This window comes from Westerdykella ornata (assembly GCF_010094085.1).
Source record: "Westerdykella ornata strain CBS 379.55 unplaced genomic scaffold EI97scaffold_36, whole genome shotgun sequence".
Taxonomy (NCBI): domain Eukaryota; kingdom Fungi; phylum Ascomycota; class Dothideomycetes; order Pleosporales; family Sporormiaceae; genus Westerdykella; species Westerdykella ornata.
Window position 1 is genome coordinate 34654 of NW_022986886.1, and position 26425 is coordinate 61078.

Consider the following 26425-nt stretch of genomic DNA (forward strand, 5'->3'; position numbering starts at 1 on the left):
TCTGTTACTCGCTGATGGCCATTCAAGTCACGTAAACCTCCATTTTATCAACTATTGCGATGAGAATAGGATCATACTAGTGGTTTTACCTCCGCATTCAACCCACCGCCTACAGCCACTTGACATTGGCATTTTCTCATCTCTTGCATATGCATACTCACAAGAGATTGATCAGTTGATTCAATCAAGCTGCGGATTCACTCGCCTAACAAAACGAAGCTTCTGGCAGCTTTTTTCAGTGGCCTGGGAGCGCTCAGTCACTTCTTCAAACATCAAATCAGCATTTTCCAGCCCTGGAATCTTCCCTCTAGAGCCTAAAAAAGTTTTAAAGTCAATAAAGGTAAAGACTCCATCTCCAGAGAACAGCGACAATGATTTGAAGAGGAAGATGCCGGGGTCTGTGAGAGGAGTGCGTCGGCTGGCCAAAGAAATCCGTAAAGAACAAGCTGTGCACACAGCCAGATTGGAAGAAATTATCCGAGCATATGGGAAGCTCGCAATTAAGAATGATATTCTCCAGCATGAGGTTACTGGGTTGCGTGCAGCGCTTGTGGAAGAGAAGAAAAAGCGGAAAAGAGGCAAAGGTATGGGACTTTTTGATAAAGAACGGCCTGGAGAAGCACAATTCTTTACGCCATCAAAGGTTGCAGTAGTTAGACAACGAGCAGAAGAGATAGAGACTGAAAGCCAACTGCAAAAATCTCTTGCAGAGGAAAAGAGGATCCAGCAAGCACGAGAGAAGGAGGAGAAAGCCCTGGCAAAGGTGGAAAAGGCACGAGAGAGAGAGGCAAAGAAACAAGCCAAAATTGCGGAGCGCGAACATGCTACAAAACAGAAGGAAGAGCGCAAAGCTGAAAAGCTTGTTTTAAAGCAAATCCAGCTTGAAAACAAGGCTCGATTAGCTGCTGAGCAAGAGGCTTGGAAAAAGCGGAGTGGAGAAGATCTAGGAAAACCAGTGGTAAAAAAGCATAAGATTACAACTCAGGAACAGGCAAAGGCACCTAAAAAAGTGACTCAAATAGAGAAGCAGGCTTTAAAGAATCGGGCTATGGCAGCAAATTCGTCTGCAGATGTTTGTGGATCAGATTGCAGTGGGTCAAATCAGGATGGGCAGGTTTTGAGGGTTTCGAGGACCGGGCACAAAATCGCTCCCCCACAGCGGTTTTTAGACTAAAAAGTATAATAAATAACTTCTTGAGGTTCTATTCTACAAAGTTTCAAACTTTTATATGAATTAATTAATGCATTGCAGAGTAAGACCACTTTAAAATCAGGTGCTTGATTTTTGATGGGTGGTCAAGATGTAGGGATGGTCAAGATGCCGGGAATTACGTTACCCCTGCCATACACCTTGTGCCCTCCACCGCCTCCACGACCGCCTTCGACTCCATGGCAAAATCCTCACACCGCCTTTGAAACCTCCGACCCCTCGTTGCCCTTCCACCAGTCGTCATGGGTCGCAAGCCCAATCAATTGATTCTCGAATTCTTCGAGAGAGGACCGAAGCTCGAGGACGCAAGTAACCGTTACCAACACACTTGCAAATCGTGCGGTGAGAAGGTTCGTACCGTCCATCCCTCTCATATTGATTTCCGACACTGAGCTAACTCCGACATCAGTTCCCCAAAGGTCGCATCGACAGCCTCACGAACCACCTTGTGAAAAAATGTCCGGCTCTACCTCTTCGCGACCGCCAGCGCGCGCTGCTGCAATTCCATGACCTCCCCGCCGACCTGTCAGACATGGCGCAAATGGCCTCCATGCAGGTACAAGCGCAGGCTCACGGGCAGGCGCAGAATGGTCCCTCGCCCAACCTTCCTTTCATGCCCTCGAAGCAGGGAATGTCCGCCTTGGAGACCCTTGCTGAAGTGTCTCGACAACATTTAGACCTCTCTGGAAAGCGTGTACCGGCGAAACAAGGGAGACGGCCACCGCCTCCACAGAGCAATCATTTAGGCCAGCACGGTGCTTTTATGGACGAGTTCCTCATGCACGACGACCGCCCAGATGCGCAAGAACTGGGTATTGCGTCCCAAGGTTCGGAAACCTCAGGAGCTCCTACGGTGCCGTCCATGTACCAGTTCAGTGGACCGTTGCAGGACTCGCCCACGAATTCCCCGCATATAGGTGACATGCCTGTAGCTACGTCCGCGTCGTTGAACCAAATGGTGCCATCCCTTGTCATGACGGCGTCCGCTGCCAACGAATTATCGAATATCATGCCCAATGGCCTCATGGAATCGGATCTGAACCTTACGGGCGTCTCCGCATCCGACAAATTCCTTCAGAACCACGAACGCCAACAGTGGTCCCACCTGCCTCAATCCTCGATTGATCCTCTCCTTGGTGATCAGAACAGGAATCAAATGTTGCCCAAGGATGACAGCATGCACAAGGCCATATCCCCACCGCGTCCTATCGCCATGAACCCTCATGGTAATCAAGCCCACTTCACCACCGATTTTAGCGTCAATCAGAAACCTTCGAAGCCAAGGGTACGAGGCAGATTCCCCGAGAATAGGCGTAAGGAGGTGCAAGAGATACGGAAACGAGGTGCATGTATTCGCTGCCGGATGTTGAAGAAACCATGTTCGGGGGACAGTCCTTGCAATACCTGCAAGAACGTGGAGAGTGCGCGGTTGTGGAAACAACCATGCATTCGCACCCGGATTGCCGAAGAGTTCAATCTGTACTCTGCTGGGCTGCATGGCATGCTCGCCTTCCAGGCGGTTGGGCACATGAAGAGTCAAATTCGGTTTGATCAGGTCCCTGGCCGGATAGAAGCTACCCATCATCTTGACTCCGGTATATTTGCCACTTTTGCACCCTTGCGGTCCCAGTATCAACCTCTTGCAGGTTCAGAGATAGATCCCTCTATTCTTGCCACGCTGCCCTGCAGCAGCTACGAGATCATTGATGGGGACGATGACATTGGCGGTAAACTCGACCTTTATATCAAAAAGGCGTCGACTTCTTTCTTCGATTCAGAGGACTCGTCCTTCATGAAGATTACAGCACTGGTTGCGCTCAGTATTGCCTCTACCAACCAGGGCGGGCTACTCTCCAAAGCTCTCGAGCTGTGGCATTGGACGCGCATTCTCACGTCGAAGGATCTAGAGTGGCATGTCTTCTTCAATCCTTCCTTACCGCCAACAATGATGCCATCCGCCATGTCGCAGTCCGACATGGAGAACAGTGCGCGCACACCCATCACCCCCGAGTCCAACTCTGCGTCCTACGAACTCATCAAGCTTCAACTGCAAGGGGCAGCGGAAAAGCGCGCCGCCTGCCTCGCGAGAATAGTCATGAACGACCTGGAACGTCGCCTTCTGCAGCGTCAACAAGCGAACCCGTTTGAGACTTTCTTAGTGGCAGTCATTCTTCTCGCCTGCGCTGAACGCATGTGCTGGCTCTTTCGAGCTTGGGAAGAGGACGTCACTCCCCATCAACCGACAACGGACACCTACCCGGAGCCCAATGCTCCCAATCCACCCGCGATGGCATCTACTACCGAGTCTCATGAACTGCTCTCGGCCGCATCTGAACCCCACTCCGACGCCTCCATAGCCCATGCCCTTCAATCGGCCTCAACCTCCGCACCAGCGACCCTCCACCAGTCCGCTGACTCCCTGTCCCTCCCCCACCATCCTAAATGGCCCTTCGACAGGCCTCCAGCATACTATTCGCAGCAGGGCGAACGCATCAGCGACATATTAAACATGCTTCTCAAGATGCGCGGCGTGCCTCCCAAACCCGTGGCCCGCTTCTGGGACAACGACGGCGACGGCGACGGCATGCTAGTCATCCGCCCCGACGATGTAGATGCTGATGATCGGGCACGCGAGTGGTATGAGGGGATTGGGGTGACGGTGTGGAGGCTCCAGGAGGCGGCTCAGGCGAGGTTCGAGGGCGTGGATGCAAAGGAGTGGCAGTTGAAGTTTGTGGGTAAGATTCTACGTGGGGAGGTGAAGGAGGAGAGTAGAGTCTGGCGGTAGGGTCAACATCAATCCATTAAAGGGGAAGAAGAAAAGGTGAAGGGTGTAATAGTACTGCGGCTGCAATGGCTGTGTATTGTATGATGGAGCATCAAAAGGATACCCCGTGATGATTATTTTGGAGCAGGCATCAAGGCTATACAATTCTAGAAGCTTTATAGACATGGGATAGAGCAGCAGGCAGTACCCCACCAAGTCATGATCACAGTATTCACAAACTACCACCTTGGATGCATCCTCGTTGTTCCCTGTTATCGCGAGTTTGGTGCTAACACTTGTCTCCGATAAGTCGCAGGTCCCGAAACACAGCGTTCACATATATGCACTAGTGTCTGTGTTTTGAATGATTACCAAATTGATTTCTTTCCTATGTGGAGCCACCAGGATCGAGAGCTTGAGACCTCCCAGAGTATAGACCGTCACGGATCCATGCGACCCATCCAGTCATGGCACCCCCAAGCTCCACTCCCCCCGAGACATTGAAGAACACAAGGCAAATGCAGCTGGTGGCAAGCCAGCTGCAAAAACAAAAACACATTGAGGAACTTACTTTGCAACCCAGCCATCAAAGTATCCGACGTCTCAATGGCACCCATTCGTATGCTCGTCATTGTGCTGAAGCTGTCGTTCTTCCGAAGGGGGCTGTCTGCTAAAAGCAAGTTGCAAAGTAAAGGCCGAAAAAGTCGTGTGGGGGATTCGTACAGGTTCCGTCCTCAGCATGGAGGAGATCACGAGCTCCTCGAGTCATTTTGATCTTGGTTCGCCGAGCGCTCTCCCCACTCCGATTTCCCATGCGTCTAGAGTTCCCCTTTGCTGCGGGACACCTAGTCCTCCTCGATTTCACCCTCTTCGCTACCGGAGCGAAGGCCCGCATCCTCCTTTGGCGGCTCAACCTGTGCTGGCGTCCTGGAGCTGCGGTCGCGGTTGGGCGTGTAACGAGCGCGCTTGCTCTCGCGTCTGCTGGCACTCTCATCGCTCTCTCGTCGGCGCCTCACAGAGACAGGACGACTGTCGCCGTGATTGTCACCATAGTCGAGTTCGCTGCTGCGCTCACGGGGATCAGCCCTACTGACATACGTGCGCTCGCGCTCGGCTTCGCGTTCACGACGCTCGCGTCCATAGTGGTCCCCGCTGCCTCGGCGAGAACCGTCATATCGATCGTCTTCTCGTCTACGGTAGGGTGGTGACAGGCCCGTCCTATCGGTGTTCCTATACCGAGCTTCTCTGTCCTGCTGAGCCTGGCGGCGCTCCGCAGCATACGGGTCATGTTCTGGTGAGCGTGTACGCGTACGATGACGCCGATGGGAGTCGGTGCCGTTGCGATACTCACGATCTCGCTCGCGCCTGTCGCGGTCGCGGGCATCACGCCTGCTTCGTTCCCGCTCCCTCTCCTTTTCTTTCTCCTTAAGACGCCTCATAAACTTGTCGAAGGCCTGTTCGCGAGCGGACTCCGACTTAATCTCTTTGAATTCCTTCGTGTCTTTGACGCGCGGCCGGACCAAGTCCCAGGTGTCCGTGACGAGTACGGGTGGATCAAGATGTTTCAAGACTGAACGCAGGTCATCCATCGCCAAACGCTCATTCTCGGCCGACGTTTGACGGGCTTCTTCTTGCCGTCGCTTGACGCGGTTGATAACGTAGACGAAAGTGTCTTTCATCAGCTGCTCGTCAAAGTTAGCTGTGCGCGGATCAGTCCGCATTATATCGCGGAACTCTTCGAAAGGGGTCTCAGGTGTAACTTCGAAACGTTGAACCTGACACATGTTAGCCGGATAAGCAGTCATATGGAGATATACATGCCTGTAATACGTCCAATACTGCCCGGCGGTGGACGCGGAACTTCTCCTCCTCTTCTTCGAGGGCATCCCAGAACAATTCAAGCGGTGTGGAACCACCCTGGCCCAACATTGCTTTGTAACGAGGGTCCTCATGGATTAGCGGGCGGATTTCCTTCCATTTGGAAACCGCTCTCAGACTTCCCTTCGCGCGTAACTCCTTCAAGAGGTCTTTGAACGCATCCCGGTTCTTACGCTCCGTACGAAGCCTGGCACGCCTCTCGCTTTGCACTCGATCATTCAAGTCGCGCTGCAATTGCCTAATATGTTTCTCGAAAGCCGTGAGCACGTCCAGTTTGTGCAGGGGCTTGAACTTGTCGCTTTTGAACTCCTCATTTGCCTCCAATATACCTTCAGCAGTATGCCAACGTGTGAATGCCTCCAGATTCAATCGATGCAGCAAGCCAGACAGCTGGTCCAAGGCTGACCTTTTGGCTTCGGCTTCTTCCTCAGCATGTGCTCTCTTCAGCGAAATGATGTACTCATCAAACAAAGCGCGCCGCTCCGTATCGTCCTTGGCGGAACGAAAGACGGCTTCGCCTTCAATTGTCGGCAAAGCGGACTTCCAACGGGTGTAGTGATGGATCTCATCGTGGTTCTTCAGCATCTGCATGAAGTCGGATCGCAGTTTGGCCTGGCGCTCTTCCTCCCTCGCCTTGTCCTGGGCGCGGAGCTCCTCACAATACTTTTTGAAGGTCTCCTCACGGTCTTTCGGGTCGGGTATAGCCCTCCAGCTCGGATCCTTGACACCAGCACGGACGGTTTGCTTCCACGTCCAGTCCGATTGGACCCCAATCTTTTTGAGAAGCTTCGTGAATGCTGCTTCGGCTTCTTCACGGCTGGCATACTGATTCTCGCTTGCTGTCACAAACGATGCCAATCCACGGTCTGCAGCCCCATAGCCTGTGTCACGATCACGGTCACGACGTTCCCATGGCTGGTATTCGTCCCGATCAGCGGGTTTCGGAGGCAGGTAAGAAGAAGGCCCCGCAGCCCAGGTACTCGATCTGTGCACTTGTTAGCATGTAACGAGCATACGGGAACCGGACCAAGTCATACGGAGCAGCAGGAGTGTGAGGTGCATGGGGCGCTTGAGCACGGTTTTTCTTCAAGTTGTCGGCGACGGCCTGTGGCATATCCCATGTCGTCTCGTTCGTTTGCTCATTGTGCCAGTATGTCCTGCCATCAGCGGCCTCATATGCCTTCCAGGGTGTTCCGACGAGAGCGCGCTGACGATTAGCATGGCGGAGCCGGATTCGAAACAGAACTTACCTCATTCTCGGTCATGAGCTCCACAGGTTTGCTCCATGTCGTCTCTTGCGTTACCGTATTGTAGAAATAGATTTTCCCATCTGCCGTTTTGGCTTCCTGCCAGACAGAGCGTGAACCAAACCCATTCATCGGCGCCATAATGCGCAGTTTGCCGCTACGATGAGATGGCTGAATCGCCGTGTGAGGATCGTAAAGTGAAGCTCGTTCGGTTTGGAGGATGGAGACGATTAAGTTCTAGGTTGACAGGGATCTCGGCACTAGAGATGTTCCGTTCCGACTCGACGGTTTGGATATGTATCAACCAGCTGCTGCAAACCCTAGGCTTGAAAAAGTCCCAATCAATATTATTTTGTCGCGGATAGTTCGAGCGCATGGCGTCGAGTGCTTCCGAGGGTCAGCGACGGGGCAGTGCCGAGTTTGTGGAGAGCTCAATTCTTGAGGTGATTGTCCCGTCGGATCCTACCATCAATCTAGACGCAGAAATAGGGGCATGGGACGGGAAGCTTGAAGATGAGGGCAGCGCTATATTACCATTTGTCTCCCAGCGACAGTTTTTGCTGTTTGGTAGGCAGCCATTTATCCCGAGATTGTTCTGCAGAATCTCTTACTTATGCGCAGGCGTGTAGATGAGACAGTACCTCTCCTTGTAGTCCTTCGGACACCTCAGATTGACCAGAGTACGCTAAGAGCTTATATCTCACGCCTGGCGATCAGCCTGGAAGCTTTTGTTTTCAGTACTGCTCCACCGCCGGTACCAGAAGCCAGAGTGCCGCCACCTAAGGAGCCCATCTATTCAGAGACCATCAAAGAGAGCAGCGAACCGCGTGTCATCGGCCATGAAGGGGAGAGTCACCACGCTTATGTAGTATGGAGATTAGAAGTTTTCATAAGTGGGTTAAAAATGCGGACCGTGTGCTATTGAAATGTTGTTAACGCTCACAGGTCGACCAAGAGCGAGACACCATAAGCCTACCGTCTATTTTCAACCTACAGCCTCCCTGAAACCTGCTCCGAAAAGCAAGCCCGTTGACGATGACTATCTTCCAAGCGGTGTGCCAACACCAATGAACCTCCTCCAATCGTTTGACAATGACCCAGCTCTTGCCGGAGTCCATCCACGCTTGTCTGCGATGCGAATCAGCAAGGTTGTGCCTACTACTCCATTAGCCAAAGAGCTCGTCCGCCCAATCCGAACCGGTCAGAGACGACTGTTCAGGGCATTATCAGCTTTGATCTGGCGTGTAAGGTACTCAAGAATGCGCGCATCCATGAGGGATGCGTCCATCATTGCATCACTGGATTTGGAGGTTGCGCACATCCCTGGTTGTCGTCTCACTGTCGATGCCGTTGAGTTGGCACTTGGAAACGGCCAGGTTCAACCTATGGCGGAGTATGAGTTCGGCACATGTGTCCAAGTACCCGGAGATCAGGTAACCTATGTCTACAAGCTGACACCAGATCTCACCACAGAGCGAAATTCAACCCAGCCCGCCAATGCGCATGTCCTGTCGCTCAGGATGAAAGCGAGAGTTATGCTTGCCAATGGGCCCCATCCAGATATCGACGTTCACTGGAAGACGGCGGTAGACTTCGCCGCGGAGCACGATGCCGACCTCGTGAAGGCAGCTCAAAGGCTGAGCAACCCGAATCTTCCACAACACAAAGCGCCCAACCCAGATGCTTTACCCCAAGATAGCGCAAGTCAACAAGGAGACGGGCGTGCAGACAAGGCGATCAATGTGGTCCTTACAATCACCGGGCCATGGTCAGTCAAGGTTGGAGACATGTTCAACTGGGATGTCTTCGTTGTCAATCGTTCGGAAAAGACGCGGAAGTTGGCTGTGCTCGTCCTTCCCAAGCGGAAGAGGGACTACGAGAAGCATATATCACATCCCTCTGTCTCCTCGGTGGGAGGCCAAGGCGTGGAGAGGACAGATGTCATGGCAAATGCGGTGGTGGACGAGAACATCATCTATGCCAAACAGAAGCATGCCAAAATGGACACGGCAGATCTGCTTTGCTTGACGACAGATGTGCGGATAGGGTGAGTGCAGAGCCAAGGGCGCATGGCCGACTCGTACTGATGGTCTGTAGGCACCTGGCCCCTGGAGCATGCTACACAGCGCAGTTGAAGTTCGTTGCCCTATCGGAGGGAGTGTTGGGCGTGGAGGCTGTCCGAGTGGTTGACCTCTCGACGCAGGAGGCAGCCGATATACGGGATCTTCCGAGTGTGATTGCAGCAGCTCAGGAAGAATGAGTAGTTGCTGAGCATATAGGGGGGAACTGTCACATCAGAGCCGGAGGATGGGCAATCGAATATGGCACTGGTTGGTGGCGCTTGCGATCTACGCAAGACACAACAAGAGGCCGAGAATGCTGGCTCTGGATAGAATAGTCAAGCGTGGCCAGTCAGTGATGTCCTGTTCGATCTCTCTTGAAGTTGTCGTTCAGAGGGCATTCCATCAGTATGAAGTAGATATTAATAAGGGAGGCGTTGCTGCCATCTGATTTGCCCGGCTGCGTGTCGGCGCATTCTCATTCTCCGCTCGCTCAAAGCCCGCCTCTCACTCCTCCTCTCAAACGTCTTTTCGCACCGATACCCATTTCTTCCCCTCCTACTACTGCCTGCCCTCTCCCAGAGCCTGCGACACAGCCTGCGACAAGCGCGCAGCAACCATATATCGTTGTTTTACCACACCGGGTGACGGTCGACCGTTCCCTCCCACGGACTCAGTACTGTACACAGTAGCCGCTGACCCACACACGGACCCTGCATCCGAACGAAGGACGTCATCGCAAGCTAAATAACCCTAACCTCTCTCTTCCACCCATCTGATCACCATGATCGAGAATACGCGACGACGCCTCCTCTACCAACTAAACCGCCGCTGGATTTATGGCAAAATCGTGAGGGCCTCCCTTGAAAATCCCAGACTGTGCTGCTGACGCTTGCTCTTCTCGCGCAGCCTCTCCTTCACGCTGCCGTGTTCCTCCTCCAAATGGCCGCCGTATCTCTCTTGACGAGGAAATTCAACTCCTACTATGCCCAGAGACCAGGTAAGCTCCGAAAACAATCCATACACATGATGGAGCAATGCTGACGTTGAGTCTCCAGTACTCACTACTATGATAACTAATGCCGTACGCTGCCCTTCTGCACTTGCATTCTATATCGCGACGCCCTTCCCCTACACGTTCATCGCCGCAGGCAGAAAGCAACATGGCTAACTTGAAGGCAGATACTTGGAGGCATAGCAGATACAGTAGCACAATCGTTGACAGCAATCCGGCAACGGGCTGCACGCAAATCTGCCGGCGTCGACAAGGACGGTTTCGTTGCCATCGAGATTGATGACCTGCATAAGAGGCCCGCAGGCCCAACGGGCGGCGTGATACCAGATTCGAAGCTACTGCCGCCGCCGTTCGACTTCGAACGCTTGACGAGATTCATGGCATACGGCTTTTTGATGGCTCCTGTCCAACACAAGTGGTTTAGCTTCCTATCGAGGACGTTTCCTGTCAGCAAGACAGCCGCATTTGTTCCTGCATTGAAACGGGTGGCTTTTGATCAATTCCTGTTCGCCCCGTTTGGTATGTGCTTCTGACGGTGACCTGCCCTTCTCCAAGCTGACGATCCCCAGGTCTCGCATGCTTCTTCACGTTCATGACGGTAGCCGAAGGCGGAGGGAAGCGTGCTGTTCAGCGCAAGTTCCAGGACGTCTACGTGCCGTCGCTCAAGGCAAATTACATGGTGTGGCCTGCGGTCCAGATCATCAACTTCCGAATCATGCCCATCCAGTTTCAGATTGTAAGTATTCACCTGCGACGCGCTCTCGGCACGGATACTCATGCCTTTGGAAGCCGTTTGTGTCTACCGTCGGTATTGCATGGACAGCATACCTCTCCTTGACCAACGCCGCCGAAGACGAGTCAATGTAGCGTGTTTCTCACGGCGTCTCATTCGATCTATATCTCCACGGGAGGGCGGGAACGGATAACCATGTTTGAATCTGGATGTTGGCCTGGGCGAAGCGCTCGCATATCAGGTTGGTTATTTATTCGGGGTTTTTGGTCTTAGCACTGGGTAGGCGTTCGGAATGCACCTTGGTCTGTCTTGGCTCTGTCGTGGATCCCCTGCCGCAAGAATACAACAGATTTCAGATATAGTTGGGATATAAGGCGTTTGGATATCAAGTTATTGAGATGTTTCTCGAGCTATTCTGCCGCTGGCTTTTGCAAACTCAGTGGAATCCTCCTCCTTGCCGGCCGCGGGGAGATGTTCGCTGTCGAGCCATCTATCGAACGGCTACACCTATTGTTCCTGGACCGGGCATGTACTGTTTCTGTTTCCTTCTCTTTCGATAAACATGGCGGCCATGCTGTGTTCACAGTAATACTTGTAGTATAGTGATACCAGCCCAAAGGGAGCTCCGCACGCTTCATAGCTCGAGCCAGCCAACCCCCACCTCTGCTATTTACCCCGCCGGCCGATGACATAGGGCAGAAGTCATGTTTTCCCACCCCACCTCTGCACACCACAAAACTTCAGTACCTAGGTAGGTGAGTGTCCATTCTCGGCCCAGCTTGCTTTCATCTCAATTGCGCGATTCTCGCGATTCTGAGCTGAATTGATCATCCCTGCTTGATTGACACCATTTCTAACCTCGTCGTAGAGCTTACAGTGCACAAGAACCCACAAAAATGTCTCTCTCCAACAAGCTCTCCATCACCGATGTCGACCTCAAGCGCAAGCGTGTGCTCATCCGTGTAAGTCTCTTAACGCACCTCCAATCCCCAACCAGCAGTGCTCCTAACGCAAGATGCAGGTCGACTTCAACGTGCCCCTCGACGCCGACAAGCACATCACCAACAACCAGCGCATCGTCGGCGCCCTACCCACCATCAAATACGCCATTGAGAATGGCGCCAAAGCCGTGGTTCTCATGTCTCACCTCGGCCGCCCCAACGGCCAGCCCAACCCCAAGTACAGCCTTGAGCCGGTGGTTTCCGAGCTCGAGAAGCTGCTCGGTGGGAAGAAAGTCATCTTCACGAAAGACTGCGTAGGCAAGGAGGTTGAGGAGACCGTCAACAAGGCGGAGAACGGACAGGTGATCCTGCTCGAGAACCTGCGGTTCCACCCGGAGGAGGAGGGCAGCTACAAGGACGCAGAGGGGAAGAAGGTGAAGGCTGATAAGGCCAAGGTGGACGAGTTCAGGAAGGGCTTGACGGTGCTCGGAGATATCTATATCAGTGAGTCGTACTCTACTTCCACGGTCCATAGGCATTGGCTAACGCGATGCTCCCATAGACGACGCTTTTGGTACCGCGCACCGCGCCCACAGCTCCATGGTTGGCGTCAATCTCCCCCAGAAAGCCTCCGGCTTCCTCGTCAAGAAGGAACTCGAGTACTTCGCCAAAGCGCTCGAGAACCCAGCCAGGCCCTTCCTCGCCATCCTGGGCGGGGCCAAGGTCAGCGACAAGATCCAGCTCATCGACAACCTGCTCGGCAAAGTCAACAGCCTGATCATCTGCGGTGGAATGGCTTTTACGTTCAAGAAGACGCTCGAGGGTGTCAGCATTGGGAACTCGCTGTTCGATGAGGAAGGAAGCAAAACGGTCAAGGATCTGGTCGAGAAGGCGAAGAAGAATAACGTCAAGATTGTGCTGCCCGTCGATTACATCACCGCCGATAGGTTCGCCAGTGACGCGAAGACTGGATATGCTACTGATGCCGATGGTATCCCTGATGGCTGGATGGGTCTGGACTGCGGAGAGAAGAGCATCAAGCTCTTCAAGGAGACGATTGACGAGGCCAAGACGATTCTATGGAACGGCCCTCCCGGTGTGTTTGAGTTCGATGCGTTTGCCAAGGGCACAAAGGCGACGTTGGATAATGCCGTTGCGGCAGCGCAGAGCGGGAAGATTGTCATCATTGGCGGTGGTGACACGGCGACGGTCGCGGCGAAATATGGCGTCGAAGACAAGCTCAGCCATGTCTCCACTGGTGGTGGTGCGTCGCTTGAGCTGCTGGAGGGTAAGGATCTGCCTGGTGTATCTGCTCTGTCGAGCAAATAGAGGGTAAGCTGGAGAGAGGATTGGAGGGAGTATGATGATTTCCCTCCTGACGAGGTAGGACAATTACTATATTTACATCAATCACATCGATCACTCCCTCCCTGTAATTTGGCGTGCCGCTTGGATATATATACCCAATCCGACTCGCCGGTGTGCTGTTGTCGTAGTTGTTGGTAGTCTATTCACACAATATGACTCCACTCGGGTTTGTCCCGGTAGCTGCATTCGCTCTTGGGATACGCGCTCTATAGCCTGCATTACGAATCCAGAATTTCCTCCATGACGAACGCCATAGCGCCACCGCCGCAGATAGGTCCGTCTCTCACTTCTTTTCGAGCTTTTTCAGCTCCTCCCTGCAATCAACGTTAGCATGTGCATCCCTACCCTGGGCACGCCCAGCCCCCTCGTGCTCCAGTATAGAGGGCGGCTGGCTCTTGGAGAAACCGAACATACCGCAACTGCACAGCAAAGTCCTCGTTCGTGTCGTCGTCATCCCAGCTCTCCTCCCACAGGTGCGCATTGCCTCCGGGCAGCTGCGTGTCTTCCTCCTGCCAGTCTACACACCCAAGTCAGCTTAGCTCTGCCCTGTTTTACCAATTCCACTGCCCGTCCCACACGTGTAAATAGCCAACTTGTAACTAAGCCGTTATATTATCTCCTTTTCCCCTACTCCACCTTGGGCTTTGTCCGCAAACCAGCAGAAGGAAGGCATGGATGTATTACGTGAGGAGGAGAAATACGCACCCTCGATGGGGAAATCTTCAAACTCGTCGTCCTCCTCCAGCGGGCCGTTGTTGGCGGCGGGTTTCTGCTCTTTGGAGGGTTCGGCGTTCTTGTCCTTGGAGGCGTCCGAGGTGAGTTTGGTTGCCGGGGCGTTGGAGGATGGGGCGCCGGACATGGTGGTTGTTTGATGATGGGGGTTGCGGGGACGGTGGGGCAGTCGGGGTAATGTGAGGGTGAGGTCTGGTGAGGTATGCTTGTCGGCTTGCTGGAGAGTGCGTGGGTATAGTGCGGTAACGAGGTATATGGGAGGCGTTCCAAGGTTGGATGTAGTGGTGTTGTTCTGTCAAGCAGTTGCCCGAGCTGGAGGCGGACGTCTGTGATTGGGTGGCTGAGGAGAGGCTTGGCGTCGAGTCTATCTGCGCTGCTGGGTGAGAAGTGGAGGGGAACTGAGTACCGGTAATGTGCTATCTATTTACGGAGTATTCTATGAAAATACCTGTGTCTATGGATCCATTCTGGATTGAATAATGATATTATCTTCAGTTGATCGGTGAGCATAACGCTCAACACCAAAAGTATTTTCCAGCTTCTGCATACCGACGCATCGAATTTCTCCCATATTTAGCATTGAACCGGGGTGACGTAGCTCCTCCAAGCCATGGATGAACTCATGCGAGGCTATGCTTACTTTATTTCAATTTTCAGGCTCCAGGTCCTGAATCAATTGCTCACTCGACCAACTTCCCTTTCTGATACTTTCTACCTTTGATACCTCCGTCGTTCCCGCGTCAACATTTTGAGCTTCGCTGATGCCGGAGCTTGCGCGCCTTCTTGAGCTCGAGTTTCGCAACGATGCACAGAATGGGCGGCTGGTTTGGCGGAAAGGGAAAGCAGGTCCATCCTGCAATGAGCATGACGGCTCTGGATGAGATTGCGCAGAGTAGGATTTGCTGGTGCCCGTGTAAACTCCATGAAGAGAAGCTGATTCGCGCACAGTTGAGGATGCAATGGCCGGTACGAGCACACCTACATAGAACCTCCCAAGGAGCTGCACGAGAGCTGATAGGACCTGCTATGCAGCCGTGACATATATCATGGCCGACGATGTCGACGGCGCAGAGGCCTACCTCAGTAAAGGCAGTTCGCCATTCCACCTGGTGTGCACTCCCTCCTCGCCCTTTGCCCCGTCTGTACAATCCTTGCTCACAGTGTTTTGCAGCTAGGCATGGGGGTTGTCACGTTCATTCGAGCTACACTCGGATTTGAACAGGAGACAATGCGTGAAGGTGTGCGAATCAGGGCTCCGGACATGGGCTATTTCTGGTACATGGAATTGACAGTTTCATAGCCTCCGAGAAGCTGTCGGCAGCAGAAGACGCCGCACACAAGCACCAGCAACACGCGGTCGGCAACCCTTCTACCTACCAGTCCGCCATCTACCCTCCGGGAACCGAGTACGCCGTGTGCCTCGCCGAAGCCCGACTCATGAGCGCCATTGTCGGCGTCCTGAACGAGACACTGACGGAGGCGATCAAGAGCTTCTATAAGTTGCGGAAGGCGTATATCACGCTGGAGTCTGTTATGGAAGCTGAAAGGCAGTATATCAATGCGAAGAGTAGCGGCAGTCTGGAGTCGTCGGAATCGGGTGCATTGTCCGGTAAGGGGCCCAAGAAGGGCTTGAAGGACGAAAGTCCCTTGACTGTGCGCAACAGTGCACTCTCCGGGACACCTTCTGCAGCAGTGTCGTCAAGTGGTTTGACGGCGACGACGCAAGAGAAAAAGGAAGCACTACAGAAGGCTAACAAGAGCCCTGATGGCGAGGATGACGACTTTGAATTCGTCGACGCAGACGAGGATCACACTGGAGTTTCCACACCTCAACAGTATACCGGCCATCTTGCTGGCGCAGCCGAGAAACAAGCACCCTCTCCAACTTCTCCGCCGAACGACACCTCTAACCGCCCCTCGTCGCCAGAACCTCCCGTATCCACATCGGAAGACATCCCAGACATAGCCCCGCTCACCCTCGCTCCAACCATAAGTTCCGGTGTCGACATCTCCCTCTTCGGCACCCACCCGGTGGAACAATTCATCAGCTCGGGCGCAAACTTCTGCTTCGGCATCCTCCTACTCATCATCTCCCTCGTTCCCCCGGCCTTCGCTACTCTGCTCAAGATCGTCGGATTCAAGGGCGATCGTGAAAGAGGCATCCAAATGCTCTGGCAGGCAACCAAGTATCACAACATCCACGGGGCAATGGCCGGACTGGTGCTGTTCGGATTCTACAGCACCATACTTGGCTTCTGCGACATCTTGCCCCGGCACGGCCCCGGCAGTTATCCCAAGCAGAGGTGTAAAGCGCTCTTGGCGGAAATGCGGCAGAGGCATCCGAAGAGCCATCTCTGGCTGTTGGAAGAGGCGCGCATGATGGCTTCCGAGAAGGACCTCGAGGCCGCCGTCGCCTTCATGGAGAACATGGGGGAATGTCCGCTCAAACAGCTAGAAGCGCTGCAGTGGTTCGAACGTAGCTTGAATCTCATGTATATGCATGAGTATGAGAGAACGAGCAAATCTTTCCAGAAGTGCGTCACGCTGAATAACTGGAGCCACGGTTTGTACTATTATATATGCGGGGCTGCGCATACGGAGGCGTATAGGCGAGCGTTGGCGAAGACTCCGCCGGATGCCGAAGAAGCGAAGAAGCAGAAGGCGAAGGCGAAGGCCATGTTCGACAAGGTCATACCTAATGTGGGGAAGAAGCGATTCATGGCTCGTCAGCTCCCCTTTGATGTCTTCGTCAGCCGGAAGATGCAGAAGTGGGAAGCTCGAGCGAAAAGCTGGGGTGTCGATCTCGTTGACGCTGCGGGTGTGAGTCCCCTCGAGGAACTCATTTACTTATGGAATGGATACAAGAGAATGGGCGAGAAGCACCTGACCACCTCGCTGGAGAATCTCGCGTGGAGCGAAAACGGTGCGTGGAATCCTCTTTGGGAGAAGGAGGAGGGGAGGGATGAGAAGGGCATCCTCGCTCTCCTTCGAGCAGCTACGCTGCGGAGTCTGGGTCGTACGTCGGAAGCGAAAGAGATACTGCAAAGGGAGATCATAGAGCACGATAAGGCGCTGTTCAAGGGACACCTGAAGGATTCGTGGACCGCGCCGTGTGCGAGATACGAAATGGCCGCTTGTCTGTGGAGGGAGGCAGAGCTGATGGAAGAGGAGGGGAAGAAAGAGGAGAGGGTGGAGGTGTTGCGGGAATGTAAGACGTGGTTAGAGGAAGTCGCCGCTTGGGAGACGTATGACCTCGATGCCAGGTGAGCCCATGGTGGCCTTTCAGATTTACAGGTCGATCTGCTAACGGCTACACAGGATAGGCATGAAGGTCACAACCGCTAAAGGGACGCTGCGGCGGAACGGAATTGAGTGTTGATGCCTCGGAAGGACACATTTTGCGGCGGCAGCTTCTTTTGTAGCCCGCATGGATGCTCAACTCTCCATGCCGCTTGAGCAACTACTGTCCGTATCCAGTTATACATACATCGGTCTGATGGGCATTCTACCTCACTTTCAGAAGTTCACTTAGCTGCACAACGGACAGGCTCCCCTTAACGAGTGCAGAGCACATCTCGTCAGTTTCAGTGGCCACGAATTCAAACTCTAACAACCTGTGCCGCAACGGAAAACTGTCACCACTCACGGTCGGTTGCCGCAAAAACATAACGACCATTTGTATTGGCAAAACTTTTGTAGCGGACACTCGTTCTGTGTGCGGCTATCTAGATCCCAATTTGATCCTATCCAACGCTCCGAGCACCAAGCCAGCTCGAACATATCATTGGAGGACATAACCATTTGTCCCCCTCGCAACGTGCTCACCCTGCATGTGCTTTGTATCACGACAGATCGGCAGGGACGGCAGCTGTGAGAAGGAAATGGGCATGAACCAACAGCAGGTCCCTAGCTGACCCGTGCTGGTACAGTCTGGGGTCGCTCTTGAACCCCCTCGAGCAACAGGAGGTCGGCCGCCGTTGGGGGAGAGTCGTCTTCCTCGTCATCCTCACCAGAGCCGCTCTCTTCCCCCTCGGAGGCCGCCACACGTCTTCGTGAGCCGCTTTTCCTATTTCCTCGTTTCGTTCCGCCGTCACGATTCATATGTCTATGTGGTGGATCCTGCTCCCGCGGCGTATATTCTCCATGGAAGATCTTTTCAACTATCATCTTCCAGGAAGAAGTAGTTTCCACTCGCCTTCTGCTCTTGATCCAGCTGCGAGTTGAACTTATTGATGCGAGGACGGTACGAGTTGGGGTCACGGCGGAATGTAACATCCAGGTTCTGGAGGAACTTGTTGCAGCCTGTAAGGAGGGACTCTGGGGCGTTGGCGCGAGCCTTAACAGCGGGTTGGCCATCGAAGACGATGACACGATCCGCAAGGTAGGTAGCCATGATGAAGTCGTGCTCGACAACGAAAGCGGTCTTCTTAGCATGCATGATGAAGCGCTTGATGACGCGGGCAGCGACGATACGTTGCTCGGAATCGAGATAGGCGCTGGGCTCGTCGATGAGGTAGATGTCAGCCGGCATACCAAGGGCAAGGACGATGGCCACACGCTGTAGTTCACCGCCGGACAAGTTCTGCACCTCCTGATCGATGAAGTCGTCCATTTTGAGTGGCTTGTAGACATCAGTCTGGAACTGGGGACTCAGGAAAGCGGCCTTGATCTTCTTGAAAAAGAGCTGGCGAACGGTTCCTTGGAACTTGGGCGTGATCTTCTGCGGCTTCATGCTGATGTTCATGGGCGGCACCTTCTTCCCGTTGTCGGGTTGAAGAGCCCCAGCGAGCATTTTACAGAAAGTGGTCTTGCCGGTTCCGTTCTCGCCCATCATGACGATGATCTCGGAATCGGTAAAAGCACCAGCCTCAATGTTCAACTGGAATTCGCCCAGGGTCTTGGTCATCTTCGGGTATTGGTATCCACGTGACTTGTCGACCATGAAGTCTTCTCCGGCCTCGCCGATGCGGAACTGCAGAGACTCCTCTCTGAAGCGGAGATTTTCCGTCGGGATATTTCCATCCAGGAAAATGTTGATACCTTCCCTGACCGAAGCGGGCAGGGTCACCACACCATACACGGCAGGCTTGCCGTAGAGAACACAGATGAAATCGGAGAGGTAGTCGAGGACGGCCAAGTCGTGCTCGACAACAATGACGTAGTCATCGGGGCGTAGCAGGCTACGGATGATGCGACTGGCAGCGAGACGTTGCTTGACATCAAGGAAGGACCTGGCGAAGTTAGGTGGGCAAGTTCAGTGTGGTGGGCGTAACATACGATGGTTCGTCGAACATGTACTAAAACAACATGTCAGCGCTGAGTCTGCCGCTGCACAAGACCCCCACTTACCACATCGGCCTTCTGAACACACACAGTTCCAATGGCGAAGCGCTGCAGCTCACCGCCAGAGAGTAGGTTGATATCGCGGTCCCACACGTGTTTCAATTCTGTCGAGGACTTAGTCTAGAAGACAAAGGTATCAGAGAGACCTCCTACGTACCCAGTACTTCGGTGATTTCATCGAGGTTGCCCAGCTGAGACCGGCCTTTGATGAGAGCTCCAACGCTCTTGTCTGGTGTCCGGACTGCTTTGGGAATCTGATCCACATACTGCGGCTTCACAACGGCCTTCAGGTCGTCTTCCAGAACCTTTGTGAAATAGTCTGGAAGAAAGTCAATGACTGCCTCGCTAAGTAGACAGGAGCGTCGTACTCTGGAGCTCCGAGCCACGGAAATACTTCAAGATCTCCTCCCAGTCTGGCGGATTGTCATATCGCCCGAGGTTGGGCTTGAGCTTACCGCTCAGAATCTTCAATGCGGTGCTCTTGCCAATACCGTTTGTGCCAACCAAACCCAAAACCTGGCCAGGACGTGGCATGGGGAGCCTGTGTAGCTTGAAGCTGTTGGCGGAGTATCGATGGGTAACCTGAGTTTCGAGGTTCGTGGGCAGGTTGATAATGTTGATGGCGTCGAAAGGGCATTTCTTAGGGCAGATACCGCATCCTATGCAAAGGCGTTCGGAAATGAAGGCGATCTTCGAATCGGGTGTGACTTCGATGCAGAGCTTGCCAGTGCGAACGACCGGGCAAGACTTTTTGCATTCCTGTCGACATTTCTGGAAGCTAGTCAGAATTCCACAATCAATTCACCTTGGGGCTCGCCTTACTTTCGGTTTGCACTACGAGCGCACACATCTCATGTTAGCCAGTTGTTGAAATTTCGCGGAGGAGGGGTAGCGGGGTACCTTGTCGGAATTGACAATTGCAATACTATCGAGAATCAGCAGGGTCCTTTGAATGAAACTAAGCAGTGGTATCTGCTACGAACCGGGTGAGCTTGTCAGACATATTGGTGCGTGAGGTTGTCGATGGAGATGGCCCAGTGGTTAAGAAGTGGCGTTGGGAAGAGGAGTCTGCCGCCTCGAAGGATTATCTGGCCAATACGTGGATTGGGCAAGAAAGAGGCACCGGACGCAGATGTGGCAGGCGTGCGGATATGAAGCAGCTGCCAAATGGGCCTTAAGGTGTAGAACCGAATAACAGGCGCACGTAAACGGAACTGCTCTGCCAGCGAAGGTTCATGTATTGTAGCTTCATGGATCTGGGGCACAGTGAGGAAATCCGGAAGGTCATATTCACGTGACCGGGTCATCAATTCTAACTGGATCTGATTGGTGCGCCTCGTTTCTGGGGATCATCTTGGCATTATCTGCCTTCCTGGGACCTGGCCGCCTCATCCAACCCGCCGCTTCTCCACCACACAACCAACCTCCGCTGCCACACATTGCGAAACACACCACACTCTCGATACTAGAGGGATCATCATGGACGGTAAGTGTCCCAATCCTCTTACACTTCGATTTTCGTCACGCCCTGCGCCGTCGTGCTGCTGCTGGGCCCGCTGCGTCTCGCTGCACTCCAGTCTCAATCCATCAACCAAACCACTTCGAGACATCAGGTACATCCTCATATGCCTCTGGTCTCTGCGTCCGCTCCTCCTCCGATACGTCTCTGCCGCCCTGTCACTTCCGCCGCCCATGCCTTCGGTCAGAATCTTCGTCCGCCCCGCACATCCATCTTCCATCTACTGCCATCAACCTCCATCAGCCGCCGCGACATTTCATCAAAGCTTGACTTCAGACTCTCTTCCTGAGCCTATAGGAGGCCATATGGGGAGTTTGAGTCGCGTAGATTGAGGCTACCCGGCGCAGCGGCCCTTTTCTTACTGCGACGTGCGCTTCACGGGAGCCAATGCTAACCATCATATGTAGGAACGTCCATCATGATGCCCTCTTCCCCTGGCCGCATGACGGCTTATCCGCTCACGAATGGCCATTCGGCCTCGCTCCCACTTGATATTACACCCACAGTAGAGAACTCTACACCAGAGATCCCCGGAACATCCGACAGGCGCCACGACGTCACGCTCGATTGTCCTTCCGACGAAGATGCGCCTGGGGAGATTCTTGACGAGAGAGAAGCCATGGCTATTGAGTCCAGCTCGTCCGAGGATGATGACGCCCTCGGGGAACCCGACGGCGACTATGACTCGGAGACTCCACCACCTCAGCAAGATGACAGCCGTCCAAGCAGTTCTTCGTCGCAGCAGTCACGTAGATCCCTCAAGCGCAAGCTTAGCACCGAGGTTGAAGAATATATCACGAAGAATCCGGAGCTCTATGGCCTTCGACGCAGCGTACGTGGTCCCAACAGTCCACTCGAATCACGTCTGACCATACCACAGGGCCGTGCTCGTCCGAACCGTCGTATAGTAAGTGAAACTGAACAATGGTATGAGCTCACTCTAACAGTGTACAGGTTGATGATAGCGATGATGAAGACCAGTCCGCGTCCGATGGTCGGCGCAAGCGACAACGGACAAACTCTAGAAAAGGTACGATCACCCCTATGGCCATGTTGGGACTCATGCTAATCTGCGGAAACAGTCTCGAATATGCCTACCCCTGCCTACCAATCGGTTGACTCGGACTCCTCCTCGGACGACTACGTTAATGCGCGGCGGAACATTCCTAGCAAAAAGCAGAAGCAGCGTCAAATGCTGATTGCCGCTGGTCACCTTCCACCGTCGCAAGCTGAGGTCCGTTTCTCCTCGCGTCGGACAAAGCAAGTCACCAATTACAACGAGGAGGACGATGATGACTTCGAAGAAGACGAGGATGAAGATCTGACTCCGAATTATGCGTGGACCATGGCTGCCGAAGACACCGGTCCAGTAATTGACAAAGTTCTTGACCATCGCCCGAAAGAGGGTCTTGAGCTCGATCCCGCGTCCGTCGAGAAGACTGATTTCGAATACCTCATTAAATGGCAGAATAAAGCTCACTACCATTCCACGTGGGAATCGTACGAGACTCTGTCGTCCTACAAGGGCGCTCGCAAACTTGACAATTACTTCAAGGGTCCCGTGTTGAACGACATGTACTACATTCAGCGCAAGAAGATAGATCCAGAAGAATATGAACAGCATATGGTTGCGCGCGAAGCCGAGCGGCAGAGTCAAGCTGACTTCCACATTGTCGAGCGCGTTATCGGCACTCGCGACGGCGAGGATGAGACCGAATATTATGTCAAGTGTAAGTTTCTTTCCCATGCCCATGCAGAGCGATGCTGATTGCCGAACAGGGAAGGGCCTCACCTATGAATTCTGTACCTGGGAGAGCGCATCCCTGGTCAGTAGCTTGGCACAAGGAGAAATCGACCGTTACCTTGACCGATCGTCGAAACTTCCGTCGTCTGACCGCAAGGAAAGCAATCTGAACACCCGGCGCAAGTTTACGAAACTAGATGAGCAGCCCGACTACATCAAATTTGGCAAGCTTCGATCTTTCCAATTGCATGGGCTCAACTTCCTTGCGCACAACTGGTGCAAAGGCAACAATGTCATCCTTGCCGACGAAATGGGTCTAGGAAAGACCGTCCAGACTGTCTCGTTCATGAACTGGCTCCGCCATGATAGGCGACAAGATGGCCCTTTCATCTGCGTCGTACCTTTGTCCACCATGCCAGCCTGGGCAGATACCTTCAACAACTGGACTCCCGATATCAACTATGTCATCTACACAGGTCGGGATGAGGCCCGCAAAATCATCCAGGAATACGAGCTTCTGGTGGATGGAAGGCCGGATAAAGTCAAATTCAACGTCCTCCTCACTACTTACGAGTACGTACTGGCTGATTACCAGTTCCTGTCAAGTTTGAAATGGCAATTCTTGGCAGTGGACGAAGCCCATCGTCTCAAGAACAGAGACTCCCAGCTCTACGATCGCCTCCGGCAGTTTCATGCACCTAGCCGTCTCCTCATTACGGGCACTCCCATTCAGAACACCCTTGGCGAGCTGTCTGCGCTCATGGACTTCCTCATGCCAGGTAAGATTGTGGTGGACGACAACTTTGACCTTGCATCGGAAGATGCGAGCCGTAAGCTGGCAGAACTTAGCGAGGCTATTCAGCCCTACATGATCCGGCGCACCAAGGAGAAGGTTGAGAACGACCTGCCTCCGAAGACGGAGAAGATCCTTCGTGTTGAGCTGTCGGATATCCAGTTGGACTATTACAAGAATATCTTGACGAGGAACTACGAAGCACTCAATGAAGGTGGCCAAGGCCAGAAACAGTCTCTGCTGAATATCGTCATGGAGCTGAAGAAAGCTAGTAACCATGCGCTTCTGTTTCCAAACGCAGAGGCAAGATTCCTTAAAGAGAATGCCACCAAGGAAGAGACTCTGAAGACTCTGATCACAACCAGCGGGAAGATGATGCTCCTCGATCGCCTTCTCGCCAAGCTCAAAGCAGACGGCCATCGTGTGTTGATATTCAGCCAAATGGTCCACATGCTTGATATATTGAGCGACTACCTTCGCCTCCGAAACTATCCGTTTCAACGCCTGGACGGCACGGTGCCGGCTCCCGAACGTAAGATCGCCATTGATCACTTCAACGCCCCAGGAAGCGAGGACTTTGCCTTCTGTCTGTCAACGCGTGCAGGTGGCCTTGGTATCAACTTGATGACTGCTGACACTGTCGTCATCTTCGACTCGGACTGGAACCCGCAGGCAGACCTGCAGGCAATGGCGCGGGCTCATCGTATCGGCCAACAGAAACCTGTCACGGTCTACAGGCTGGTGTCCAAGGATACGATCGAAGAAGAGATTCTTGAGCGAGCGCGCAACAAGCGCATGCTCGAATTCATCACGATTCAGCGTGGTGTCACCGACCGTCAACAAAAGGAGTTCAATGACAAACTGAACCGTGCCGCGGGAGAGCCCAATTCTGCGGACGACATCAATCAGATCCTTAAACGCCGCGGCCAGAAGATGTTCGAGCAGTCAGGAAATCAGAAGAAACTAGAGGAGCTTGATATCGACTCCCTTCTTGCCAATGCAGAGGAACATAAGACCGAACAGGCCGCCGGGCTCACCTCTGATGGCGGCGAGGAGTTCCTCAAGAACTTTGAGTATACCGACGTCAAGATCGATCTCGAATGGGACGATATCATCCCCAAAGACGAACTTGATGTTGTCAAGGCCGAGATTCAGCACAGGAAGGAGGAAGAGGAGACGCAGCGTATCCTAGCTGAGAATGCTCCGCGGAAGCGCAAGGCCGCTCCGACGAGTGACCGGGAACAGCGTGCCGCCAAGAAGCGCGCCCGTGAAGCTACACGCCAGCTGGACGCAGACGGCGACGCCACTGAGGATGGCTCGGAGTCCAGCGGTAATGATGACCCAAAGCGCCCTTTGACTACCAAGGAACTCCGCAGCCTTATTCGCGCATACGAGCGATACGGATCCCTCGAAGAACGTGGTGATGACATTGTTCGGGACGCGAAGCTTGTTGGGCGTGACAGGGAAGTTCTCAAGGCCACTCTAGACGAGGTGATTGCCAAGAGTCGCGAACTCATGAAGGAGGAGCTTGCACGGCGCAAGGCTCTTGAGGGCGACGGAGGCCGAGTCGTCACGAAGAAAGACAAGAAGACGGTTCTCTTCACCTTCAAGGACGTCAAAAACATCAATGCTGAGACGATCCTCGACCGCCCCGTGGAGATGAAGTTACTGAAGGAGGCGGTTGACGCTGCTCCTGACTGGCGCAGCTTTCGTGTTCCAGATGCCACCAAGTATGCTAATTACACCTGTGCGTGGGGTGCCCGGGAGGATGGCATGCTCTGCGTGGGCATTGCACGACACGGCTACGGTGCGTGGACTGCCATTCGCGACGATCCGGAACTAGGCATGAGCGACAAGTTCTTCCTAGAGGAGCATCGCGTCGACAAGAAGGAGGAGCGTAGCAAGGCCGAGGAGAAGAACGCAAAATCCCCCGGTGCTGTCCATCTCGTTCGGCGTGCCAACTATCTCCTCACTCTCCTCAAAGCCAAGATGGGCAGTGACCCCAACGCGAAGCGCCTCATCGAGAACCACCACCGGAACAACAAGAAGCATCATCTGCATGCTCACCGTCGTTCGGAGAATGGTCTTAGCGTCTCCAGGAGCCCAGCTCCTAGTGCGCAGTCTCGCAAGGCATCCTCCCGCGACACGGAGAGGCCTGGTCATCGACCGCACGGGCAAGGCAAACACGGCGACCAGTATCGACCGACTGAGGGTCACCGTAAGGAGCTTGGCCGCAACAACAAGTCCAACATTGAGCGTCTCTCTCAACAGCTCGCTCGCTCTGGCACGCCCGAACTCCGACGTAACCCCAGCATCGAGGCTGAGCGTCCCCGTCCAACGCACGGGCAGGGCGACAACAGTCATAGAGCGAGCATCGACTCCCCATCGACGAAGCCTGTGGAGAAGAAATCCGACGATTATGTGGAGCGCCGGATGAAGCCTGTGCGTGACAACCTCGGGCGGTTGAGGAAGGCGAGCATCAAGAACATCCCGGACAAGGAGAAGATGATCAAGGTCCTCAAAGTGGAGCTCATCGCCATCGGAAACTTTATCAGGGCCGAGACGCGGGATAACAAAGAATTGGAGGATCGTCTTTGGTAAGTAGTAATTGAGAACCAGGATGGAAGCGGTCAGAAGCTAATCCCATGCCAGGACGAACACACTTAAGTACTGGCCAAGATCTGGGGTAACGGTGGACCAAGTCAAGACCATGTACAACAGGATGCTCGGATCCGAGATGAACGGCAAGCAGGGAGTGAAGCAGTCCAATGGACAGTCCACCAAGGCCAACGGTACCTGAGCAGGCCATGGCTCCAGGGATCAGCAGGTTTAGGGTGTGACGGCCTTGAGACGGCGATGGAGTATGCGGGTTAGCGCGGGCTTCTCTGCTTCAAGATGACGACTTTTCAGCGCATATACACCGAAGCATGGGTTCACGGCGGTTACAGTCACATTGATTTCACAGCATAGCGTGGGCGTTTGGCTAGGGGGCATGGGTCATAGAGGCTGGTCGAGCATTTTTGAGTGCCAGCTGCATTTTCTCCCCATTCTTTCCTTTCTCTGGACGGCTCGGTCAAT

The 26425-nt window shown here is 53.7% G+C and overlaps 10 protein-coding genes across 10 annotated transcripts; 7 read left to right on the plus strand and 3 right to left on the minus strand.

The window, feature by feature from the left end:
- Positions 1-115: 115 nt before the first annotated feature.
- EI97DRAFT_356663 (uncharacterized protein) lies at positions 116-331 on the plus strand (the record flags this gene model as incomplete). The annotated part of the gene is made up of 1 exon (XM_033794905.1): positions 116-331. A coding segment is annotated over one exon (216 nt), but the record flags the coding sequence as incomplete, so codon positions are not given.
- Positions 332-388: 57 nt separating this feature from the next.
- On the plus strand, positions 389-1174 carry EI97DRAFT_445635 (uncharacterized protein; the record flags this gene model as incomplete). Its single annotated transcript, XM_033799978.1, has 1 exon — positions 389-1174. One exon carries the CDS (start codon positions 389-391, stop codon positions 1172-1174), a length of 786 nt encoding a protein of 261 aa, XP_033650097.1.
- Positions 1175-1385: 211 nt separating this feature from the next.
- EI97DRAFT_470274 (uncharacterized protein) lies at positions 1386-4204 on the plus strand. The gene is made up of 2 exons (XM_033801757.1): positions 1386-1560; positions 1620-4204. Exons 1-2 carry the CDS (start codon positions 1453-1455, stop codon positions 3993-3995), a joined length of 2484 nt encoding a protein of 827 aa, XP_033650098.1. The 5' UTR covers positions 1386-1452; the 3' UTR covers positions 3996-4204.
- A 132-nt stretch (positions 4205-4336) lies between these two features.
- Positions 4337-7303, minus strand: EI97DRAFT_504103 (uncharacterized protein). Its single transcript, XM_033802809.1, has 4 exons — positions 7103-7303; positions 6869-7032; positions 5805-6837; positions 4337-5749 (listed from the first exon to the last, which is right to left on the minus strand). The coding sequence occupies exons 1-4, from the start codon at positions 7238-7240 to the stop codon at positions 4820-4822; spliced, it is 2265 nt and encodes a 754-aa protein (XP_033650099.1). The 5' UTR covers positions 7241-7303; the 3' UTR covers positions 4337-4819.
- Positions 7304-7473: 170 nt separating this feature from the next.
- Positions 7474-11041, plus strand: EI97DRAFT_385496 (uncharacterized protein; the record flags this gene model as incomplete). The annotated part of the gene is made up of 11 exons (XM_033796019.1): positions 7474-7666; positions 7738-7992; positions 8045-9146; positions 9197-9330; positions 9372-9541; positions 9953-10009; positions 10069-10159; positions 10218-10243; positions 10342-10693; positions 10744-10910; positions 10964-11041. The coding sequence occupies 11 exons, from the start codon at positions 7474-7476 to the stop codon at positions 11039-11041; spliced, it is 2625 nt and encodes an 874-aa protein (XP_033650100.1).
- A 537-nt stretch (positions 11042-11578) lies between these two features.
- Positions 11579-13362, plus strand: EI97DRAFT_205405 (phosphoglycerate kinase). The gene is made up of 4 exons (XM_033793714.1): positions 11579-11662; positions 11778-11869; positions 11929-12352; positions 12411-13362. Exons 2-4 carry the CDS (start codon positions 11804-11806, stop codon positions 13175-13177), a joined length of 1257 nt encoding a protein of 418 aa, XP_033650101.1. The 5' UTR covers positions 11579-11662; positions 11778-11803; the 3' UTR covers positions 13178-13362.
- Positions 13363-13454: 92 nt separating this feature from the next.
- Positions 13455-14478, minus strand: EI97DRAFT_470279 (uncharacterized protein). The gene is made up of 3 exons (XM_033801758.1): positions 13922-14478; positions 13631-13733; positions 13455-13530 (listed from the first exon to the last, which is right to left on the minus strand). The coding sequence occupies exons 1-3, from the start codon at positions 14073-14075 to the stop codon at positions 13500-13502; spliced, it is 288 nt and encodes a 95-aa protein (XP_033650102.1). The 5' UTR covers positions 14076-14478; the 3' UTR covers positions 13455-13499.
- Positions 14479-14752: 274 nt separating this feature from the next.
- Positions 14753-17327, plus strand: EI97DRAFT_385457 (uncharacterized protein; the record flags this gene model as incomplete). The annotated part of the gene is made up of 5 exons (XM_033796017.1): positions 14753-14840; positions 14981-15040; positions 15249-15552; positions 15613-17211; positions 17267-17327. The coding sequence occupies 5 exons, from the start codon at positions 14753-14755 to the stop codon at positions 17325-17327; spliced, it is 2112 nt and encodes a 703-aa protein (XP_033650103.1).
- A 599-nt stretch (positions 17328-17926) lies between these two features.
- On the minus strand, positions 17927-20225 carry EI97DRAFT_204946 (hemin import ATP-binding protein hmuV). Its single transcript, XM_033793712.1, has 7 exons — positions 20192-20225; positions 20114-20125; positions 19660-20062; positions 19449-19610; positions 19298-19395; positions 19226-19245; positions 17927-19179 (listed from the first exon to the last, which is right to left on the minus strand). The coding sequence occupies exons 3-7, from the start codon at positions 19823-19825 to the stop codon at positions 18105-18107; spliced, it is 1521 nt and encodes a 506-aa protein (XP_033650104.1). The 5' UTR covers positions 19826-20062; positions 20114-20125; positions 20192-20225; the 3' UTR covers positions 17927-18104.
- Positions 20226-21228: 1003 nt separating this feature from the next.
- Positions 21229-26147, plus strand: EI97DRAFT_452925 (uncharacterized protein; the record flags this gene model as incomplete). Its single annotated transcript, XM_033800429.1, has 5 exons — positions 21229-21717; positions 21765-21840; positions 21893-22540; positions 22590-25944; positions 26000-26147. 5 exons carry the CDS (start codon positions 21229-21231, stop codon positions 26145-26147), a joined length of 4716 nt encoding a protein of 1571 aa, XP_033650105.1.
- Between the last annotated feature and the right edge of the window lie 278 nt (positions 26148-26425).

What these genes read in the sequence shown, in the direction of transcription:
- EI97DRAFT_204946 (XM_033793712.1), bottom strand. Translation starts at nt 19,825, where the DNA reads ATGCCACGTCCTGGCCAGGTTTTGGGTTTGGTTGGCACAAACGGTATT. An exon ending in TGAAATCACCGAAGTACTGG is followed by an intron (nt 19,396 to 19,448) that starts GTACGTAGGAGG and finishes AGTCCTCGACAG; the next exon opens with AATTGAAACACGTGTGGGAC. An exon ending in TACATGTTCGACGAACCATC is followed by an intron (nt 19,180 to 19,225) that starts GTATGTTACGCC and finishes TAACTTCGCCAG; the next exon opens with GTCCTTCCTTGATGTCAAGC.
- EI97DRAFT_205405 (XM_033793714.1), top strand. Translation starts at nt 11,804, where the DNA reads ATGTCTCTCTCCAACAAGCTCTCCATCACCGATGTCGACCTCAAGCGC. An exon ending in GCAAGCGTGTGCTCATCCGT is followed by an intron (nt 11,870 to 11,928) that starts GTAAGTCTCTTA and finishes CGCAAGATGCAG; the next exon opens with GTCGACTTCAACGTGCCCCT. An exon ending in GCTCGGAGATATCTATATCA is followed by an intron (nt 12,353 to 12,410) that starts GTGAGTCGTACT and finishes ATGCTCCCATAG; the next exon opens with ACGACGCTTTTGGTACCGCG.
- EI97DRAFT_504103 (XM_033802809.1), bottom strand. Translation starts at nt 7,240, where the DNA reads ATGGCGCCGATGAATGGGTTTGGTTCACGCTCTGTCTGGCAGGAAGCC. An exon ending in AGCTCATGACCGAGAATGAG is followed by an intron (nt 7,033 to 7,102) that starts GTAAGTTCTGTT and finishes ACACCCTGGAAG; the next exon opens with GCATATGAGGCCGCTGATGG. An exon ending in ACCGCCGGGCAGTATTGGAC is followed by an intron (nt 5,750 to 5,804) that starts GTATTACAGGCA and finishes AACATGTGTCAG; the next exon opens with GTTCAACGTTTCGAAGTTAC.
- EI97DRAFT_470279 (XM_033801758.1), bottom strand. Translation starts at nt 14,075, where the DNA reads ATGTCCGGCGCCCCATCCTCCAACGCCCCGGCAACCAAACTCACCTCG. An exon ending in TGAAGATTTCCCCATCGAGG is followed by an intron (nt 13,734 to 13,921) that starts GTGCGTATTTCT and finishes TTGGGTGTGTAG; the next exon opens with ACTGGCAGGAGGAAGACACG. An exon ending in GACTTTGCTGTGCAGTTGCG is followed by an intron (nt 13,531 to 13,630) that starts GTATGTTCGGTT and finishes CGTTGATTGCAG; the next exon opens with GGAGGAGCTGAAAAAGCTCG.
- EI97DRAFT_470274 (XM_033801757.1), top strand. Translation starts at nt 1,453, where the DNA reads ATGGGTCGCAAGCCCAATCAATTGATTCTCGAATTCTTCGAGAGAGGA. An exon ending in GCAAATCGTGCGGTGAGAAG is followed by an intron (nt 1,561 to 1,619) that starts GTTCGTACCGTC and finishes CTCCGACATCAG; the next exon opens with TTCCCCAAAGGTCGCATCGA.